The 23,806-nt window shown below is 33.4% G+C and overlaps 1 protein-coding gene across 18 annotated transcripts in view; it reads right to left on the bottom strand.

The window, feature by feature from the left end:
• Window positions 1–23,806, bottom strand: part of SEMA3A (semaphorin 3A) — a 541,127-nt gene that overhangs the window by 16,540 nt on the left and 500,781 nt on the right. For all 18 annotated transcript variants that reach the window (XM_063708664.1, XM_055392175.2, XM_063708667.1 and 15 more), the window contains 4 exons: window positions 23,702–23,793; window positions 13,146–13,187; window positions 9,035–9,192; window positions 4,854–4,918 (listed from right to left, as the gene is read on the bottom strand). In XM_063708664.1, the coding sequence (XP_063564734.1) occupies window positions 4,854–4,918; window positions 9,035–9,192; window positions 13,146–13,187; window positions 23,702–23,793 (357 nt within the window). The remainder of the gene's footprint in view (window positions 1–4,853; window positions 4,919–9,034; window positions 9,193–13,145; window positions 13,188–23,701; window positions 23,794–23,806) is intronic.

Here is a 23,806-nt window from a genome sequence, read left to right as displayed (position 1 = left end):
TGATGTCTTGTGATGTCATGGGTAATATGCTTCATATAGGGCAGGCTGAAACTCATTTACTTAAAAAGCAATACCAATATGAAGATATCTACTGTAATATTTATTTAGTTTATATTGAACATCTGGTATGTTTTATTTTCATGATTTTATAGCAAATGCATTACAAAAGAAAGCACAAATAATCTCTATGCCAGAGCAAAATTACCATAGGAATGTTTACTTTAAAAAATCAGGAAACATGGACTTTAATGTTTCATTTACTTATCCCCAAGAGATATGATGGGAGATGGAAAACACCTATTTGCTGAAGCAGAAACCTTCCATAAACAATAATGAAAATACCATCCTGTATTTTAATGGTATGGGATCCTTATAACTTTTGGAATAAAAAATGCAGCAAGCTTTTAAAAAATCTTAGTTTGTAACAGTTAAATTGTAGGTGTATGAACAGGTGATCTCTGATGACATACTTAAAGACTTCAATGGAGAATAATGATACGCAAGCTATTTCAAACCTCTTCTTATTCATGTTATCTGTGCATTTGCCTTGCACACATATAATATGAATAATTAGACTTTTTTCCTAAGCAGAAGACAAGTGTCATGATGACTGATTATCTCCAGTGAAAATATTCAAAAAGGGTTTATAAAAATCATAGAAGTTAATACTGCAAGTATTTGATTCTAAGACGCACACTTCTTTATACTTTCATATCTCTGATATCAGAATGTGTCTTACAATTGTTCTTGATCTGAGTTGAAGTTGCTTTTTTCTAGGAGAAATTCTTTCTTACTTCTGCCAGATATGTGGGATCCTACTGATATGATACCTCTTTAAATTAAAGTCTCTGTCTGAAATTTGGGTCCATTCTGTTCATGTGAATTCAGAAAGTAAATCTTCATAAATACCACCTTGTAGTTCAAGGAGTATTTTTTAATCTCTTTCTAACCAGACATGATTATGATTGAAACAGACAATTTTCCTTGCTATTATCATCTGAATAAGAGTTTATTTCTCCTTTAGTCTAGTCCTGAGTCATTTGGTGTCCCAGTTTGATGCTGGGATCATCTAGTAGACTGACCATCTTCAGCAGTTTTTTTTTTTCTTAAAAGTACATAAAAGGTGTATTTTATATTATGTCATCTGAGACTTGATGAAATTTGATAATTTATTAAAGGTAGGGATTATTTTTAGGGCTGACATCATGCTCATCTATCAAATATTGAGACTCCTCTTGGGGCTAAATGCTCAGATTCACCACTGGAAGAGGCTAAGGCACAGACTATAATAGCACTGCTACAAAATACTAAATTTACAGTTCTACAGATCATAAAGATGGCATTGCCAAAGACATTTTATAAAATTTTGGAATGATTCTGATGCCAACCAAGATATGAATTGAGATGGACAGTTGTGGAGATAATTAAGAAGATTGGATTCTGTGGACATATTACTGTGAGGTGCCAGGAAGGTAATGCATGCATGCAAAACTATTAGAAAGTGAAATTCAATGATGGCATTCAACTAGAAGATAGGATATAAAATATTTAAAAGATTCAGAAACCTAACATGATGGTACAGTTAAAAAAAATTAGTACTGATGGTGTAGTTTTTTTTTTTCCTTTCTAGACATGTAAATCATAATATGGCCCATTCTTAGTGAGAAAGAAAATGGGAAGTGGTTTATAGGTAAATTGCCTTCGTCAGTCATTTTCTTGAGTACAAAGTCAGATGAGCTCCAATTTTGTACACAGCAATTATTTTACGGAAGGGAACAGATTGGAAACAACCTGAGCTTCCTCTTTAGCTTCCTGTATGAGGTGTGAGTGGGAAGACAAGAGTTGCCAGCACACATATATTAAGATTTGATACTAAAATCTCCCCTAGGTGACCAGCCACCGGCGACAGAGGAGAGTATCCTGGGATCAAGAGGAGGTGTAGCTGGATTTTTCTGTTTCACCTGGCCTAGTTCACCACTCGAGCCACTTTACATATAAGGGAGCAGAGTGCCAAGTGAGTGTTAAATGTTTCATCTAAAGTGAAATTTCTTCCACCTTAATTCTGAGTTATTCTGTATATAGTCTCTCTATTAAAACCTCTGGATGTGTAAACTATAGAGTGTTACAGAACTATAGAGTGAGTGTTTACCATTACAGCTGGAACTGATCATCCTGAAGTGTATAATTTGGCTTCATGTTGCTTATCAGCTTTCTGTGAAAACATCTCATATTTTTATGCTTCCACATGAGCACATATATTTTATTCAATGTGAGAATTAATATTAGCAAGACAACATACATGATTTAGTAAGGCTGGGCTCCGGATTTTTGCCCATTTTACTTTCAAATACTGACGTCAACTATTCCAAAATAATCACTGATTCCTAATGGTAAGACTCAGCATGGCCAAATGGGAATGCCTACCTTAGTTTCCAAATATTTGAAATTTAGTGAAATCTATGGTGTATATGGTTTATGTGTGGTCATTATCAAAACAAGCAGACAAGGGGAAAAGAGGCATTCAAAAAGGAATATTTTATTGCTGCAGGGCTTGCTGGGCTAGTTTACCCTTTCCTCTCAGATATCACAAACATCTAGAGTTGTTTACCACAACCCTCCCCCAAAAGACCCTGTAACACTGAACAGTAGCACTTTCTCTTCTCTCTCCAGTGTGCATCTGACATAAGAATCAGGAGATAAATTTATTTACACTCACTTTATTTCTTACTTCTTATGGCTAAGCCATTCTTCTATATGCCAAATTTTAATAGTCTTTAACCACTCTAATTTTATCAAAACACATCTTTAATATCTGAAACACTCTCCAAACCCCAGTCATTTAATGGTTAACAATATTTATGTATCCACAGTCTTACTTTTCATAAAAATTCCTTTGGTCAGTTTTTCCCCATATATATTTACACTCATAACTCTAGCATGAATATAATTTTGAAATTCTAACTGAATCTATAAAGGGATCACTAAACAAATGAATATGCCATTAAGATTATATATGCATATAATCTCTAAAAATTTTCAAAACACAGCATAGTGTCCTACACATGATGGCATATAATCAATATATATTAGTCAATTGATTAATTCATAATGATGTTTCCTAAGAGAGATCTTATTTTTGAATATAATGGTGTTGATAATAACAATGTATGACATAAGGTATTTTTTACAAAAATCAATAAGTGCTATTAGTTCAAATCTCTACAGAAAAACAAAAGTAATAAGACACGTATCTAGATTATAACTTGAAATTTTTAGATCATTCAGTCATTCAACAAATATTTGTTATCTACAATACTCATAATGTTGTATTTGATATAAACCTAGAAATATACAATGAGTAAAATAATGTTTCATTTTGATATGGAGATTAAAGTCTGATTGGTTCAGTTACATTCTCCTGATTCTTTTACTTCCAGTAATTATCATTAACTCTGCACATATAGGCAAACAGATTATTTAGTGTAATGAATTAATATTTCAAAATACTACATTGCTGGAATGGTGCTGATCATAATTCAATATTTTTCCATGAAACAGATTAATGAAAGATTAGCAAATATTTTAGGATTTGATTGAAATATGCTATTTGAAAAAATTTAAGGGGAGTGTTCAATAAATGCACCATACTAATGCAGGGACAGTCATAACATTTACTCCAGTTTTGTGGTCTCTTTCTTATTTATAGTAAAGATAATCACAGATAGGAAAGTCCCTGGTGAGAAAATTTGCAATCAAAGTGGTTCCGAAACACTGGCTTTATTCATGGTTACCCGTCTCCTGGTAGTAGGATTCCCCAAACAATCCCGTGAGCATTTGTAAATCAAATACCAGCCCATCCAGCTTATGGCGAAGGGGGATCTGAATTTTAGAAAGTAAGTTTTGGAATGTATGCTGGGGTTCTATGTGTGGTAATGTTTTATTAAAATCCATAAACATGAATATTCCACACATAAAATTAGTAAATCAAAGAAAAGTCAACTGATAAATATTAACTACTTTTAGAATAAATGGCCTCAAAAAAATTAATAGAATAATTATGTTAAGTGACAATGTTTACATTGTACATTTCAGCCATTTTTAACTATGTTCATTAGCAGTATTGTCATTGATAAGTTCCCCCAGCAGAGGGAAGCATAACCTCATTATTATTTCCATAGTAATAATGGCATAATGTTTCAATTATGGAAAGTGGGGCATCACTACAATTTTACTCCATTTTAAGTGAAGGTTGGTTGATGTTTCTGCATTTACTAAGCAACTTTGACATTAAATAGGCTTTGACATCTTTTAGGAAGCAAAAAATGAATTTGGTACAAAATGCCCAGTGTAAGGGAATACCCTACTAGTAATTCAGTGTAAAGATATTCACATTATCTTCTGCTTGACTAGGATACCCAATAATGATATATTAGGTTTATATCATGAGCATATAAATGAATCATTTTAAGGCATATTTTAAGACTGTAGTTTTTACTTTGGTATATTTTAATGTACATTTCCATTCCCTACTCATCTCAGGTTGCTAGTATATACAAAATTAAGTACTTAAACTTGGCTTCTTTTTGTTAATATAAGAAAGTTGAGCTTTAAGCCTTGTAAGCATCTAAAATTTTGCATTTATCATCATAATAAAACATAATTTATGATAATAAAACATAATTCAGTGCCTTGTGTTCTTTAGGATTTTCTTTCTGTAAGATTTTATTTGTCTTCGGCTGCATTTCTTTAAGTATTCTGAGAGAGATGCATACATTGCATGCATATGCATGAATATGCATTATTATGATTTTAGCCTGGCCTTAGCAGGTTGAAAGATGAAAAATGTGACTTACCATGGTGTAAGTCTGAACAGTGAGTCAGTGGGTCTCCATTTCTTATATCTTGTCGTCTTGTGCGTCTGAAACAATTACATTCAAAAGGTGTTATTGTATCCTTATTTTTCCCTTCTAGGAATTTGTCATAAGAATGAAGAGAAATAAAATATATATATATATATCATAGACTCTAGTAACTTACAGGAACAGATGAATCTACATCCAACTAAAAGATTTTTTTAAAAAACAGTTCATTATACCTGTAAGAGCAGTCTTCAAGATGATCAAAATGGGAAGCAAGATCCAAATGTACTAACAACATGTTAAAAGTCTTTAAAATAGTGATAACAGAGAATTCATGGCTTTTTCACTACCAGATGTCAGTCAGTAACAATCTAATGTCTAGAAACTCAAGGCCTAACTTCTGTGGAAAAAGCACAAAATTTAAAATAATAATCCATTTTTTTCAATAAAGGGTATTAAACTTTTTTCTGATTATTAATGAAGGAATAAGCTTGAAAATTATAATTCACATGAATGTTCTCTTTCTCTAAATGCTTATACATAATTCTTTAAATAGACTTTTGCTAAATTTTATAATATTAAGACTGGAAATTCTATTTTTAAGCTAGTTTTAAAATTTCTTTTCTTGGTTATTATATCAACCTATCCTTTTTTTTTTCTTTTTTCTTTTTTTTGAGACAGAATCTCGCTCTGTCGCCCAGGCTGAAGTGCAGTGGCGCGATCTCGGCTCACTGCAAGCTCCGCCTCCCGGGTTCATGCCATTCTCCTGCCTCAGCCTCCTGAGTAGCTGGGACTACAGGCAACTGCCACCATGCCCAGCTAATTTTTTGTATTTTTAATAGAGACGGGATTTCACCGTGTTAGCCAGGATGGTCTCGATCTCCTGACCTTGTGATCCGCTCTCCTGGGCCTCCCAAAATGCTGGGATTACAGCGTGAGCCACTGTGCCTGGCCATATCAACCTGTTCTTTTTTAAAACAGTTTATTTTATGATCATACGGCTATGATTGCAAACCAATTTACCTGTGAAGTGAATAAAAGCAACAATAAATGTTGAACTTAAGGGCAAGGCCTCCTCTTGCCAGAGGAATGAGAGAGAGAATAAATGAACTTACATTTAAGAGAAAAGCAAAGTTTGCTTATAAAAATCAAAAAATTTCTTCTACATTCTACCCCCAGATCACATGTGAGCTGTAGCACGTTGTGGGTATCCTTTTTCTACATTTTGCTAATGGTTGCCTGGGAAGGAGGAGGTAGGCTGTAGTCACTGTGGTGCAACAAAGATGTGAAGTTCCAGGAAGAGGCTAAAAATGGAGACTGGCTATGTGTAACACACTGGAAAAGATTGGGGGACACTTGCCCAACTGTTTGCTGCTGCTATTTTAATGGGTATTGTCTTGCTGCAAAATTAGTTACCATCCCTAAAAAGAACTCTCACAAAGGCCGTTGAGAATTGCAAATATGGAATTTGTTACTGTATTCATAAATTTAGAAGTCTAAAGTATTTATAGATTTCTATTTGTAGAATTAGTGAAACTATCAAACAGATGTTGCACATTTCAAAATTGAGCCAACAAGAGAACTTGTGAAACACGAACTACAAAGCATTTGGGAAGGCATTTTTCACTGCCATTTAAGCTTTTGAAAAATGCTATCACAAAGAATATATAAATCATGAGGCTTCTAAACATCCTTTTTAAAGACAGCGTGTCACTCATGAAATTGGATTAAGTAAAATCTGTAACGCATAACAAAAATGTGCTAATGAAAATTCCTTCAATCTTGAATTGTAGGTATACAATAAATACTTTTCAAATATTTAATAACATATAGGTTTTAACTTATTATAGATGTGTTGATGATTTTCTTTTTATCTCTTTCCTTATTAAGAAGAGCTTAAAATTCAAATAGATTATTACTAAATTAGGTAATATTATAAACTTTCACATGAAGAAGAAATAATACTCATTTTAGTTCAAACACGAATTCCACTTTTTTTTTTTTTTTTCGAGATAGAGTCTTGCTTTGTCACCCAGGCTGGAGTGCAGTGATGCAATTTCAGCTCAATGCAACCTCTGCCTCCTGGGTTCAAGCAATTCTTCTGCCTCAGCCTCCCAAATAGCTGGGATTACAGGCGTCCGCCACCACACATGGCTAATTGTTGTATTTTTAGTAGAGATGGGGTTTCACCATGCTGGCCAGGCTGGTCTCAAACTCTTGACATCGTGAGCCGCCTGCCTTGGCCTCCCAAAGTGCTGGGATTACAGGTGTGAGCCATGGCGTCGGGCTGAATTCCACATTTTAAAGTAAGATAATAGCCACCTAGAGTTAAATGTTTTTGAGAAGCATTAACTTTTAATCTTAAAAAATTTAATGTTACTGCTGTAAAGACTGCATATTGCTATTCCTTAAATTACCTACGGTTTCTTTAATGAACAGACATTATCTCCACAATAAATTTTATTTTAAATTTGAAATTTCAACAAAATGAATGGTTATATAAAAGTAATACGAACATGTTACCTCAATTCTGAATGTTAAAGGTTTAATAATTGTATTTCTTATATGATATAATACTGCATATACATTTAATATTATTAACAGGATACTGTGTTTTAATCCTTTGGACTACTTATATAACAGACTAAATTGTAGATGATTTTACACTCAGTCAATGTTATCTAAAGTGTGTAATCAAGAGATTTAAGTAGGCATTAGGGCCATTTCTTTGCTCAAATATTTTACCAAATATTCAAACTGATACAAATGTTGTAGGACATACTTCATTAGCTATGAAAATCTACATTCATAGCTTCTTTGAAAAAAATAGCTATAATAAACAATAAAGAAATCAAATTATATTGCTTCTAAAATGCAGAGGTTTCATAAAGCTGGTTCCATTTTATATTTCAATAGGTTGATATACATGCTGTTAATCTTTGGGCTCATATTAACGAGATACTGTATGTTAATTTCATCCACCATTCTCATTTCCTAAACCCTGCTAAATATTGAAAGAGAAAGACGTCCTTCAGTGAGTAGTAAAGGATATGTTTTTGAAAGGGCTATTTTGTCAAATGAAGAAAGGAGTTATCTTAGCAACTTTTATTCAAGCATGTCCAAAAAAATACTTTTAAGTATTATCAAGAGTATGTTTAAGAGATATATATGTATATATATGCTGGGCGCAGTGGCACACGACAGTAATCCCTGTAATCCCTCTCAAAGGCCAAGGCATGAGGATCACGAGGTTAGGAGATCGAGACCATCCTGGCCAACATGGTGAAACCCTGTGTCTACTAAAAATACAAAAATTAGCTGGGCATGGTGGTGCACGCCTGTAGTCCCAGCTACTCGGGAGGGTGAGACAGGAGAATCTCTTGAACCTGGGAGGCAGAGGTTGCAGTGAGCTGAGATTGTGCCACTGCACTCCAGCCTGGTGACAGAGTGAGACTCCATCTCAAAAAAAAAAAAAAAAAAAAATATATATATATATATATATATATATATATATACACACACACATATATACACATATACATATAGATATACACATATACATATATATTGCATATGCACAGATAGATATTTTACTACATGGTTTTATGTTTCAAGTTCAAACACTGCAAATGCAAGGTGATGCTATAATAATAACACTTAAATTTTCTTGAAACACATAGACATATTTTGTGATGTTAATCAAAATTACATATATCACATATTAAAATGTAATATTTTCAAAACTAGAAATAAATTCTTCTGGACTTTTTATAATTAGGCCCCTGTGTACTACCTAAGACTCTAAAGGAAAATAAATTCCTTTCTCTGATCATTTTCTGTTCATCCAGAGACATAAATTGCCTTATTAAAGTTTAAAAATGAGACAGAATGTTGCTGGATAGAAATAGAAGAACATGTTTGGAAAACAGAGTATTTTGGTCTAAAGGGACAAGACTCAGTCTAGATTCTGTTTATGACTTTCTCTGTGACTTTTTTTCTGATTGTTTTAACTATTTGAAGAGAAGAGAAAAAACAAAACAATCCCCTCCATCTGCTCCCAAATCTTTTTATTCATTAGAAAAAGTTGATGCACTTATTTGAAGAAAGCTATTTCAAACTTGGAATCAGATAGGATAACTAGCAAACATTTCATTTATTTTGAATATTTTTCCTACCTCTTTGCAGTGGGAAAATAGCGAGAACATGCGGAACCATCCCAAGCACAGTAAGGGTCTCGGGCGAGGCAACACTCAGCACACGCTTTCCCGTAAATATCACACCGGTGTAAAGGGAGCTGGGCAACCCCAGCCGTTGAACCAATATATAGTTGTTGCTGTGGAAAGAGTTTACTGCTGTGACAAAAACTATCTTGTCTTTTAAATCTCTTTTTCTCTTAAAAAAGAGTTTATTTATATATAACTTCTCAGAGATAAATTAAGGGTTTAAAAAAATCATCCCTTTATTGATAATTTCTTTAAAGGCCTTCTAGACAAGATGGCAGTTTAAAATGGAGCTACAGCAAGTTCTAAATATTTGACTGAAACAAGTGTCTTTTATTAAGTGTAAAACAAAGGTAAGATGAAGACAGTAATACACCAACCAATGTAATGTTCAAAGCTACAAGTTTTGTTCTTTGCAAGTTTGCTTTTTTACCTTTACTGTTTATAATACTCATATACCAAAATGTCTTTATTACCACGTGTTCCAGATTGGCCAGAGGCAGGAACCATTGCTTCTGACTTCTCAGTACCCTATTGTATTGCCTGTGATGGAGTGCGCCCTTTCCTATGATACAGGAAGGGGCAAAATTTTGGTGCTTACATTTGAAAAAACTTTGGGCTCAACACCAAGAACTGTCTTACCCTTGCACTGCCTCCAGGAAGATTACTTTTAAAAAGACTACTAAATTACTACCCTTCAAAACATCTTTGAAAAGAGGCACTAAGTACACTCTGGTGCAGTCTGCCAAACCAAAAGCTGAAGTGTTGTGGAAAAAGCATAGGGTTGAGCATGAAGATACCTGGATTCTAGGTCTCGCTGCCCATTAACACCCTGTGTGATCTTGAGCTATTCATATAATTTTTCTAAGAATTAACTTCCTTATTAAAATGAGCATGTTTAACAGGTCTTTAAAGTATGCATTCAGATAAACATTCTACAATGCATTTATTCTCAATGAAATTGGTGTTATTGAAAGACCCAGAATATGGAAGATTAAAAAAATTGTTTTTCTAATAATTCAGGATTTCAGTACAACTTTTAAAATGCCTTTAACAAAGTTGAGCCAATGTAGCATATTAGCTGCAAATTTATTTAAACACAAAATGAAATAAAATTATTTTGCAATTTCTCCACATTTACTGTTATTGGCACCATAGCTCTCTTTTCTTGCACTAGAGGATTCAATAATTATAGTAAGCCTTAAGTAAAACTTACATAAATACTGAAACATATAATGTTTTCATACATTGAAAAGACATCAAAAGTGTATTTTAGTTTCTCTAGTATATAAATAAAAAATGAGTTTTAGAAAAGTCAGTCTCTGAACAATATGCTTTTTTAATACTACACATTTTCTAATAGTTAACAATGAATATAAATGAAATTGCATTCCCAAAGGCTTTCATGTATAAACTGCATGTATAAATAACCAGATAAATTGAATGCAGACTGAAGTACCTATGAGAATCTAAGAAAATATTAAGGTTATAAGGAGTGTTTACATAGAAAATAGTTCTCTGCTTAAATCTCACCAACTAACTTATACCTTATTACAAGCAAAGTAAATAAGGGGAAATGTAATATAATAAAATCTAAACCATTGTGGAAACATTTATCTTCATTAATATTATTCCATTTCACTAAATGGAAAAAATGAAATTATAGCATATATTACTAAGTGCTCAATTTTTTGCTATATTCAACTTTTATTATAGTATTGAATTTTGCTATAAACCAGGACAAATTAAGAAATGATGGTTAAATTCTTTGGGAAAAATAGATTAAGTATTGTTAAGCTTTCCTTCCCCCTTTCTCTCTCTTTCTTTCTTTCTCTTTCTTTCTCTTTCTTTTCTTTTCCTTTCTTTCTTTCTTTCCTTTCTCTTCTTTCTTTCTTTTTCTTTCACAGACTCCTTTTTTAAAATGAACTTAGACACTATTGAATGTAAGCAATTTCAATATATGGATGTGTCAATCCATACATTGTGTTTGCAACTATTTTGAAAAGCTACTCATCAAGTTAGTCCTACAATCAAGATCTCTATGTTTTGCCAATAACTTCTAAGAAGCATGAGCAAAATGTATATTTATAGATTTTTTAAGAATATGACATTTAAGTAGGAAAAGTGTTATTACCTAAATAACAGTATCTAATTATGTCATATTCCTTTAGGGGAGAAACAGAGAAATAGTATGTGGAAAGAATAGCAAACCAAAATATAGCAGCTGAAATTATTATGATGAAAACCTGAACTGTGATAAAATGCCAAAAGTAACTATAAATCAGTCATGTTCATTTTACCATAATTTTGCAGTATTATTAATGAAGTGCAAAAATAATTATGCTATCCAAATGAAATATAGGGTAAGCCTTTAGGCACCATTGAGCAGAATCCAGTCCCTAGTAAGTAACCTGATGTGCTTTTTCTGCCCAATTTAACATCACCACAGGCTTTCTCACTATCCTCCTTAACAAAGTGTGGGGTATAGCAGGAGATGGGTTCATTTATCCAGAAAATTACTTGCAACACTACTTGTCCCTCTTGAAACTACTATCTCACTTTAAAAATGCCCATAAGCATGAATGAAATTGAGTCATATCTGAACGAAATCAAATCATTTCTTCCAGTAATGGAAAATAAAGGAAAAAGACACTTTCTTCTCTCATGGTATTTTAAATTGATAGATTGTTTTTCTTTGTCAGTAAAATGTTGGCTTAATATATACTTTTTAAAACAGATTTAAAAATGTAAAACAGAAAGAAATGGTTTACAAAAATAGACGTGGAGTTAGTGCAATTAAGACTGGCAATGAGGCCTAGCAGAGAATAAATAAATAATTTTAAAAATCATTACAGGAAAGAATATCCCAGTCTAGCTTCCATCCTGGAAATCCCCAGATTTCTTTGCCAACCTCTAACAATTTTTAGATTACGAGAACAGGTGAACACATACTTATGCAGTGTAAGATAACAGTATCAGGTCAATCGTATCTGCACTCTGGGTTGCTCTAAATATCTTGGAGATTATCAATCTATTTTGATATGTCTGTGTAGGAAAAGGATATACACTGAATTTTACTGGCAGAGTAATTTAGTGTCTTGTTCAAGGGATAAAGCATGGTCAGAGATAAAACATGTAAACAGTTCAGAAATAAGATTTGCCAAATGATTCTCATTTTACAATTTTGTATATAAGTTTTTACTCCAGTAAGTGAGGCATACCCTACTTCATTCTGGATTTTTCTGCTTTTTTTTTTTTTTTTTTTTGAAGTTACCATTGATATACTGGACAGAAGAAAGTCTAGGTAACATTTATGGAGAAAATATTAGACATTAAAACTATATTTATTTACATATTACACAGTATTTAGAAGCAACTGACTTCTGAAGTGTCTTGCCAAAGCATCCATTTGATATGAATGGAAAGACTATTAACATGCTGCCCTTAACCTTTGAATTCATGAAGTTTTAGTACTTATTTGGCAGTGATCATTTTTTTGCTTTCATTTGATATTTAGCCAAAGTTAAATACACATTTTGTTTTCTCTAGCATACAATACTACTGGAAAAGTAAAATTAACTTTTAAGTCAAGGTCCTCCAAACACATATCGCCAGTGAATAATTTTACTAGCCTCTAAAAATGCATTTTTGTTTATATTTGCAAAGTAAGAATAAATTATAAATTTTTTTTATATCCTGAAATATCACAATGCTATTTCAGGGTATACACATATATACATAATCAGAAAAGATGAAAATTATTATTGAGTATTGAGTAAATTATATTAAAATGACCAAAATACACTGTATGTAAAAATTTATAACAAATAATGATCCATAAAATAATGTTTATAGAACACAGATGAGATTGATCAAAAACATGAGGGCAATGAAAACTATCTTCAGTTTCTAATCTACTAGCTTATTGTAAGAATGATATTTGTTTTCTCCTGTATTTTTGTATAATTGTTAACAAATCTGTGAAATTTGATAAATAGATATATCTATTGAAACACCAGAATTAACAAAATATTGGATATTCAATGGTAATACATAATGATAGTACCTGCTTAGTGGAAAGCTCCATTGCTGAAATAGCAGTCGGTTCCTAAAGGAGAAAAAGAAATATGTGAGGTGTTTGGTCAATTACAACAGCCAGCTATTAGTTAATTAACTCAAGGCACTGCCATTAGTTTTCAGAGAGAAACTTCAGTGTCCACAAGAAGCAATGTGACTGGAAAATAAGACACATAAAGAAACTGCATAGATAAGGGTCAAATATGTGGAGCAGGCAATAAGATTGTGTCAATGTCATACAGTCTACATACCTGTAGTTGACCAAGTTGGGGTTATTGCTTACTACAATGTAAGGGAAAACATGAGCCTGCACAGTGAGCACAGTGAGAGGGTGTTGGAAAAAACATGTTTTGGACTTGTGTTAGGTGATTTGGGGAGGGTTCAAAGAAGTAGAGCTTTGTTCTACATTGGATGTGGTCAAAAAGCAGGGGTAATTCTATGCTTAAGTATCTTCGTAAATCATTTGGGAGGGAAGAACAAAGTAAGGCTAAAGCTATGACTGGCGAAGAAGTAGCAATAACTCGTGATAAGCAGGATGGGGATATATGGTCATTTTTGTGGTTTGGACAATGTTCATGTTTTTGTCTGTGTTTGGACATGATTACAAAATGGTTTTGCTTTTATCTTGATTCAGCATGGTCTCAGAGTGGTCCTTTCTGATGTTGGTATTCTGTGAAAATTGTTCTGTTCAACTGGAGAACGCTGCCTTAGCTGAGAGTGCCAGCCTCATTCCTAACACCACCAGTGGCAGCTGATGAGAGTAGGCCACTTTCCAGCTGACAAGAACTACAAGAGCTCAGGTGGGATGAGATTACTTCATTATTATGAAAAACATGGTTTCATGTGCGAGGACCTACACTCAGGTCTTTGCCAGAGAATATAATCTCTTTAATGTCTATTAACAGGTTAACATAGAGGAGTAATAACTAGGGAAGTAACACTCACCAATGCACTTCATTAAGTGTTCTTTCTGGAGCTTATCATGAATGCATATAGGCTTGCATAAATAAATTGTGTTCTTTGATGTAGACAGACTACCAAAAGCCTATATAACTGAACACGTGAGTTTACATCCTTTAGGTTCATGGTCAATGAACTGTGCTGCAGTTCATTCAAGACAAACATTATGTATCTTTCATTCAAGACAAACATTACGAGAAGACAGAGACTGCTTGTGGGTTTCTGAGGGGTCTGATAAGAAAGAGGCTTAGGTGGAACGAAGGATCTTAAAAGACCTCACTGTGTAGGTGACCGAAGCTACTAAATTAAGTGTGAAGAGTTGGACTCCGGAGCCAAAGTGCCTGGATTCACATTGTGATTCAAATCTGGCCAGAAATGCAGTACTAGGCAAAGTGTGTAAATTTTTGTAATTCAGTTTTCTCATTTGAAAGTTAGATGGTACCTCTTATAGGGGTGGTGGGAAGACTGAATGAATTAATACATGTAAAACACATTACAAATGTGCTTGGTATATAGTGTTTATTCAAATCTCTCTTCTTATCTCTTTCACACACACACACACCCACACGCACACACACATACATTTCCATCTCATTTCCTTGCTTTAATTTTTCTCTTTAGTGCTTATTACTGGTTATATACCTGTATATTTATACACATCTTATCTAATAAATATATTATTAATAATATATCTTAATAATCAATAAATTTTATATAGATACATATAATTAATTTTTTGTCCTGTGAGTTTCTTCACACATCCTAAAGCAGAATCTGAGATAAAATCTTGTTTGCAGGTTTGGGGCAAGAGTAAAAAATTGAGGATTGAGAAGAAGGTGGAAAAAAATCAATTAAAAAGTGTATTATGGAAGTCAATACTGAGAAAAAAATCTGAGGATAGTTGACAATGACTCTCCAAATTGTCCACTGAGGTTTGTACCAAGAAAAGTACTTATTCATTCCATTCCTCATTGGATGCTCTCAGGGGGTTCAATCTCCCACAGCCCCAGCTGTGACTCTTGGTTGTCTTTTGGCCTGCTGGGGCATAAAGAAAAAGATTCCTCACAGGAATCAGAAGTGAGGTGAAAGGATGTGAGGAGGCAGCTGAGGCATCTCACGTGTCTTTCCAATTGCCTCTCCCCCTCAATTTGGGACAGAGATTTTGGCTGTTTATTTCACAGCCATATCCCTAGCACCTGGAATTACGCCTGGTATTTACAAGTTCTTAATACATACTTGCATGAATGAATAAATGAACGAATTCTTTACCAATGTTCCTCTTTCCTCTCTTCAACTTACCCCACTATACTGTCTTTCTTCCATTTAATTTATATTTAAGATAAAGATAGCCCTCTTATTAAGTCTTTCTTTGTTTCTTATAGCTTAGCTGGCATTTCTTCAAAAATAATTTAGAATAGTCTACACTCACTGCTTTTGCTTGCTCATCTCTCATCCAATGCCTTCCCTGCTCAATCCACTGAGTCTAGCTTTTATTCTAGAGAGGTGGCCTACTATTTTCAGAAGCAGAAATCACCAGTGAACTGTGTATTGCTGATAGGACACTTTTCTGTATCCAAAACTATTATTAGACTTTGTTTTATATTTTTTTTTGGCTGCTTCCTCTAATAAATCCCATTATGCCTTGGAATTCTTTATTAATTATTCCTTAATGACGTTTATCACAGTCTTCTCATCCTCCAGCCACTCCTAACATATTTACTGTTCCTTGCCCACTCCTTTCTACTCTCCTTTGGATGCTATTTTTCTTCCCTAGTAAGCTCTTGTGTTTTTGTTGTTGTTGTTGTTGTTTGTTTATTTGTTTTTTGAGAGGGAGTCTCGCTCTGTCGCCCAGGCTGGAGTGCAGTGGCGTGATCTCGGCTCACTGCTAGCTCCGCCCCCCCCCGGGTTCACGCCATTCTCCTGCCTCAGCCTCCCGAGTAGCTGGGACTACAGGCGCCCACCAACACGCCTGGCTAATCTTTTTGTATTTTTAGTAGAGATGGGGTTTCACCGTGTGTTAGCCAGGATGGTCTCGATCTCCCGACCTCGTGATCCGCCCACCTCAGCCTCCCAACTTTTGTGGTTTTAATTACTATGTGCTATAGAACTGCAGATCTCTACTTCAAACCCTGATGGCTGAGCTGAGAACAGGATTTTCTTAACAAATTTAAGACAATCTGTCTGAGACACAGATGAAACAAATGATTTAGGAGGTACATTAATGTAATGGTATAATTTAGAGATTTTCCATAGTTTCCAATTTTTATAGCTTAAATGAATTATATTAAATATAATAATTTTACACAAAAATTATCATAAAGACAATTATGAAAGGAATGTCTATCAATTTTTCTATGCAGAGATATAATCTTTAAATTTAGTGGCCGCAAATCTCAAAAACTAAGGGCACAACACATCATGGATATTCAGCTTTTTTTTTTTTTTTTTTTTTTTGTGTGACAGAGTCTCGCTGTCGCCCAGGCTGGAGTGCAGTGGCGCGATCTCGGCTCACTGCAGGATCTGCCCCCCGGATATTCAGCTTTTTAAAAAAAAGTTGAAGACTGTATTTAGGTTTGTACAATATTGGAATCAATAACCAAAACAGAAATTTTAGAAGAGTAAGGAAAATTTTCCACAGATACTTCTTTCATTCCAACAATTTCACATGAAAAATAGTTATGTGGTTATTAAGGAGCTTATTTCATGAAGGTTTTCATGACATAAAGTTTACAATCAAAATTCAAAGAAAGTGGTTCTTAGGCAGAGAAAGATTAACAGCTAATGTAATTGAAGTGAAATTAGCTAGCTCTAAATACTTTCAAAAATGAAGCTGATTAATATTTATACATTTCATGTTCCTTAATACAAAAAAATATATAAGGTAGATAAAAATTATTTCATATATGAATGGTGAAACATAAAAGAAACCCTAGTACATAACAGGCTCCACTGTGTCATATTAAGATTTTAACATTCTTAAGATCCTAGAATCCATTAATTAAAGGAAACTTATTTATTTTTTAGACCAGGAAATTAATAACAGTTTGGAATAAGATGCACTATATGCTGCCTGTGGTTGAATATTAATAGACAATATATTAAGATGACATTCATTTAAATAAGCTATGGGGATTTTTTCTGAGAAATAGCAGGTAGTGAATATGACTTCCATTTAAAACAGCAGATATAGCTTCATAAGCATGTTTTCATGAAACTGGTTTCAGTTGCATTTAATTGGTGTTCGAGTAAAAATAAAATTAAAACTTAGCATCTTTTCAAGGCTTTCTATGTTCCAATTTACAATTTTTTTCAGATACTTTAAACTAGTCCTTATTAAACTTTCTCACTTGCAAAGCTTTTCAACCTGCTGATCTCACGAGATTCTGACATAGCCTATTGGATGCTAAACACAAGGACACTTTTTTAGAATGAATTTATAGACTAGGTTAGGAAAGTATCAATTATGTTTTCATTTGAACAAAAATTAAACTCCTTCATTTGTCTGCTCAGCTGTTCATGGAATATTGCATAAATTGGGTTTAAAAATGCATGTGTTATCAACGTAACTGCCTTGCAATTCCTTACATTCAATAGAACTATAAATAAAGCCCACTGTCCTAAGAGCACTGCAACTTGTTGTAGCATTTCAGTCCCAAAACTAAACCCTCTTTGATTGTACTGGAAAGAAAATTCCAAACTGACTAGTTAAAATAAAAATCAGCACAAGTTAGGCTTTTATATCTTCTGAGTATTTTTATAAAACAAAGTATATGTATGGAATTTTCAAGCATTTTTAAAAGAGATTTTCATTTGTATAACTAGTTAACAACAGCTACCATTTACTAGTAATCTTTTTTTTTTTTTTTTTTTTTTTTGAGATGTAGTCTCCCTCTGTCGCTCAGGCTGGAGTGCAGTGGTGTGATCTCAGCCCACTGAAACCTCCACCTCCCAGGTTCAAGCGATTCTCCTGCCTCAGCCTCCTGAGTAGCTGGGATTACAGGCATGTGCCACCACGCCAGGCTAATTTTTGTATTTTTAGTAGAGACGGGGTTTCATCATGTTGGTCAGGCTGGTCTCAAACTCCTGACTTCGTGATCCACCTACCTGGGCCTCCCAAAGTGCTGGGATTAGTTAGAGGTGTGAGCCACCACGCCCAGCCTTTACTAGTAATCTTAATTTTAAAACAAAACACTTTTTAAAAGTATTTATAATCACAGTCTTTACTGTGAGAAGAAGAAATTGAGGCTCAATTGACTTTAACTAATGTGTTCAGAATCACATAATAAATACAATTGAAGTTCAGGTTTATGATTGCAAATCATTTTTGGAATTAGGCTTGTTTCTTAGTACTTTAATGTCAAATTTGGGGTATTTTATAGCAAATCAAAGTCATTTCTAGAGTCCTGTACCAATGCCAGTTTTATTTCACCTCTTATTACCTATTAAAAATTTTACTCTAAAATGAAAATTTTTATTACTAAGGAATATTTTTCTTTCTATACTCTGATCGAGATTTGATTTCATCCCAAATAAAAGTATATTGGATGTAACTGAAACCACTGGAATGTGTATGATTAGTCAGGGTGTTCTCCTGAAACCAACCTCAAGATAGAAATGGGTGTAGCACTGGTTTTAATTCATGTATTTATATGAGGTTTGGTTATTCATTCTGTCAAGGACACATAATGAACATGGCCTCATGAAGATGATAATATGTTAAAACTAACTGGTTGGGTAACATTAAATGTCTTTAATAAAATCCAAGAATATCAGATACTATCATGACCCTAAATCTTTACCTTTTCTATTTACCTTGTCAAACTATCCATGACCTTTTTTATAGTATTTTATTTTAAATGGATTGACTTACAGGGCTCGAATAGAAACAAAGAAACTGTAAAATTTCTCTGCTTATTTCACTGTATATAGCTATGGCTTTAATGTGTTGTGGGTTTTTTTTCCTTCCCACTGTAAAACTAAACAAAGTTTGACAGTGAAATATTCCAATTGCTAGACCACAATATATGTATGAACTTTGCCTGATAGAATAGAATGTTGAAAGTAAATATTTCTCTAAACTCTGCCCAAATATGTTTTGTCTACTTGAATGCCAAAGAAATAATAATGACAATGCATAGCAGAGAATATGGAAGAGAACTGAAATAGTTTTCTATCAAAGGAATATTGTTCACTCACAAACAATCTTTTTCCAAAATTGTAAAGTCCTAAACAAGCATTTCCATGCCAGCACAGTATTATTTATTTATATTTAATTGTTACAGATTGATAATGAAACTTTTTCTTTTTTTTTTTTTTTTTTGAGAGGGAGTCTCCATCACCAGGGCTGGAGTGCAGTGGCGCCATCTTGGCTCACTGCAACCTCTATCTCCTGGGTTCAAGCGATTATTGTGCCTTAGTTTCCTGAGGAGCTGGGATTACAGGCACCTGCCACTACACCCAGGTAATTTTTTGCATTTTTAGTAGAGACAGGGTTTCACCATCTTGGCCAGGCTGGTCTCGAACTCTTGACCTCGTGATTCGCACGCCTCGGCCTCCCAAAGTGCTGGAATTACAGGTGTGAGCCACTGAACAATATCTTAAATGCTACACAAATGTCATCTAATAGCTATCACAGGTATAAGTCGGTTATGTATTTCTCTGGAAACTGCAAAATGCTAAAAAAAATAATCTAATAGATATTAAGTACTCGTACTGTCAGGTGTGGGTTGATGACAGAGATACATTCTGAGAAATGCATCATTACGTGATTTTGTCATTGTGCGAAAAATCATAAAGTACACTTACCTACTACCTAGGCTAGATGATACAGTCTGTTGCTCCTAGGATACGAACCTGTATAGCATGCTACTGTACTGAATATTTTAGGCAATCAATCATAACACAATAGTAAGTATTTGTGTATCTAAACGTATCTAAACATAGAAGAGGTACAATAAAAGTATGGTAGAAAAGATTTTTAAATGGTACACCTGTGTAGGGCATTTATCATGAATGGAGCTTGCAGGACTGGCAGTTGCTTTGGTCAAGTCAGTCAGTGAGTGGTGAGTGAATGTGAAGGCCTAGGACATTGCTATACACTATTGCAGACTTTAAAGTCGCCATACACTTAGGCTACACTAAATTTTTTTAAAGTATTTTTCTTTCTTCAGTAATACATTAATGTTAGCTTTCTGCAAGTACTTTACAATATAAACTATTGAATTTTTAAAACTTTTTGATGCTTTTGTAAAAACACTTACCTTAAAACACATATTGTACACCTGTCCCAACATGTTTTCTTTCCTTACATTCTTGTTTGATAAATTATTATTTTTAAAATTTGTTATTATTATTTTACTTTTTAAACTCCTTTTGTTAAAAATGAAGACACAAAAACATACACTAGCCTAGGCCTACACAGGGTAAGGATCATCAATATCTGTGTCTTTCACCTCCACATCTTGTCCTACTGGAAGGACTTCAGGGTCAACAGCACATATATTTGATATCTCTATATTATAGGAGATAACACATTATCTCCTATGATAACAACGCTACCTTCTGGAATACCTCCTGAAGGATCTGCCAGAGGATGTTTTATAAGTAATTTTTTATAAGTAGAAGGAGTACAATGTAAAATAACAACAGAAAGTGAAGTACTGAAAATGTTAGGCAATAGGAAATTTTAGGCCCATTATAATCTTATGGGACCACTGTCATATGTGGGATTTATTCTTGTCCATAATGTTGTTATGCAGCGCATGACTATACTCACAAGATTGTTGGTTTCCAAAGTCTCATAATTTTGTTAAAAGTCATTTAGGAGGTCAGTTTAAATTGACATCTTTTTAAGTTAAAATTCTTATTAATGTACTAAACAACATAGCTAAGATGTGAAATATAAACTTAAAATCCGAAATATAAACTTAAAATCCCTGGAGATATAAATAATAAAAATTCATGAAAACACAATATAAATGCAAAATTATGCACATTCTAATTCATAATATCAGAAAATAATTAAATAATAAAAAAGAACCTTATTTTTACAATGTCGTGATATGATACAATTCTACAAAATAAAATGTTATTGTATTAATAGGTAGAAAATTAAGTCCTAGAAACTGAGATGGATAACACATCAGAGTCTTTGAGCTGCATGAAGTCACAGACCATTTTTATAGTGTTCATCTCTGTATCACCAGAATTTAGCATTGTGCCAGGACTATCATATCTACTAATATACATTTATTTACAGTGGAAATTAGTTAATGAACCCTGTTTTAAAAATGTATTATAACTGAAAGGAAATATGCAAAGGAACCATGACAAATACAGAAGTAAGAGACTCTGGAAATTAGAAATTCTTAAGATAACAATATTTTAGTGTCTCCTGTAACTTCATTTGCAACAGTAGTGGCAAAATTAGTCGTCTCCAAATATACGTTGGTAAAGGTTTTCTACTGGAGAATAATATGGTGCAGAATCAGGATGATAACTTGTGACTGTTCCTAGTTTATCTTTCTCATACTTGGGCACCTCACTTTATGCATGGTCTCCTTGAGGAAGGCCTTAAATTCTTTAATTTCTTGTATTTATTTCATTTTTTCATCAATACTAATTCATTCACTCATTTAATACATGTTGGTTTAAAAGACATTTTAGGTTTTGGCGATATAACAATAAAGACAATACAGCAATTTATCCACCCCTGAGTGCTCGTATAGTTTTCTAAATCTAAACATACTCTATAGTGGCCAACAGAGTCCATTTGGATAGTTGTTAGCTGTTGTTGTTTTCAACTTCTAAGATAAAGTACCAATGTGTTTGTTCATTGGGGTAATCTATGGGACATGGTGATTGATAAGGATTAGTCAGTCATCACTCTATACCAGACTGATAAATTAGATCACATTGATACTTTAGCATACAAATTATTATAAACAAATAAGGCTAATGTGCCTGATTTTAAAAATCATAATAGAAGATTTTAAAAATCATAATAGAATTATGATTATTTTATTATCTTGAAGACTTAAACCAAGGATTAATAGGAAAGGCTACTGGGAATGTAGCTCATTTTCAGTTTAGCTAAACTAAAATAATAAAATTATATTAACAATGACATTTTGAGCTAAGTACTTGTTACTGTCTTTGATGCATTACTTACTGTCTTTGATGCATTACTGATGTGTTTCTAATTCTTCCAGTGTCCTGGTGAAATAGGTATTATGCTCATTGTTTTACTGATGGTGGAGCTCAGAGGGATGGTTTAAGTGTTCCAAATGGATTTGTCATGTAGATGTGACTGTAGAGTCTAAACCCTTTCCAGTAGAACACTGTGTAGTTTGTTATTACAAAACATCTATGCTACAATTCACCAGTTGTATGTTTCAATGTTAATTATAATGCCAATTGAATGAATATATATTAGGAGCTTTCCATATTATACCTCATTTTTTCTTTAAAATACTACTGAAGAGTGAGGAATAACATTGTATATAGGTATGAAATTGTTGGGGTAAGACATCTTGGGAAAACTGCTTACCATTAAAATATTGAATCAACTGAAAATTTGAATCCAGCCCATTCGTTTTATAGGTAAACTACCACAGACACCTGAAGACTAAATGAGATCACTTGAAGTTGTCAGACTAGATGCAATATTTTCTCATTTTTCTGTCTACCAACTTCTTCTAATACATGGTTTTTTTTTTTGCAGTTATAAATGTCTCAATAGATGTTTGCTCTATTCTTTTATCAAAAAATTCAAATAACACATTTACAGGCATGTATTTTTCTGTCATATGTCATTAATCATTTCAAGGTGTGCTTCAATTTAAACTATTTCTATTAGCTGACTTCCCAAAAGGAACAACAGACACATGGTATACGTTAGACTACTTTAGTTCTCCTCTTTCCCTTCACCCCATGTCCTGCTGCTTCCACCCAACCCCCCTCTCACCCATACCCCCATTCCACCAACCCTATACAAATCCCCCTGGGCCATCTGTGATTCAGGATAAAGGGACAAATATATGTACATTTCTTAAGCATGTAGACTAGGAATCTGTAACAAATTTACTGTCAGTGATACAAACCTCTCAAATTTTTTTTTGCTAACAAATGATTTCTTTAAGAAAATATAAAATAATTCATACATAAGCTAAAAATTGACTGAAATGTCTTCAGTATTCTGTCATTCTGAATATATTTCCTTTAGTACATTCATGGAAGTTACATATCATTTCAGTTATACTATCATGTGTAAAATAGATTTTAGGAGTGGGGAAGAGTTTGTTCATTGAGGTGTAACTTACATAAATAATATAAAATGTAAATAATATATTTTATCATTGAGAAAACAAAATATGAGCCAAAAATACATTTCTTTACATCTTTAGATTTAACTAGCATTGAAAGTTTCAAGGTTTATTTTGACTAGTGTCTGGCTTTCTAATTGACAAGCTAATTAGAAGGGTATGTATGCTAGACTACTTGTCCATACCAAGTTCAGTGTGCAGCTGTCCTGGGGGAAAGACGTACAACTGAACTTGTTGACACTTGAAATTAAGCAGCACTCACCTGAAAAACTGTCATTTCTTCCAGCAGAACCTCTTCTAAATCATACCAAGTCTCCTTAGGAATTGAAACTACTTTAAGAACGGTCCCAACATCTTTGAAAGAAAG

Source organism: Gorilla gorilla, chromosome 6 (assembly GCF_029281585.2).
Source record: "Gorilla gorilla gorilla isolate KB3781 chromosome 6, NHGRI_mGorGor1-v2.1_pri, whole genome shotgun sequence".
Classification (NCBI taxonomy): Eukaryota; Metazoa; Chordata; class Mammalia; order Primates; family Hominidae; genus Gorilla; species Gorilla gorilla.
This window is presented reverse-complemented; position numbering and strand designations above follow the sequence as displayed.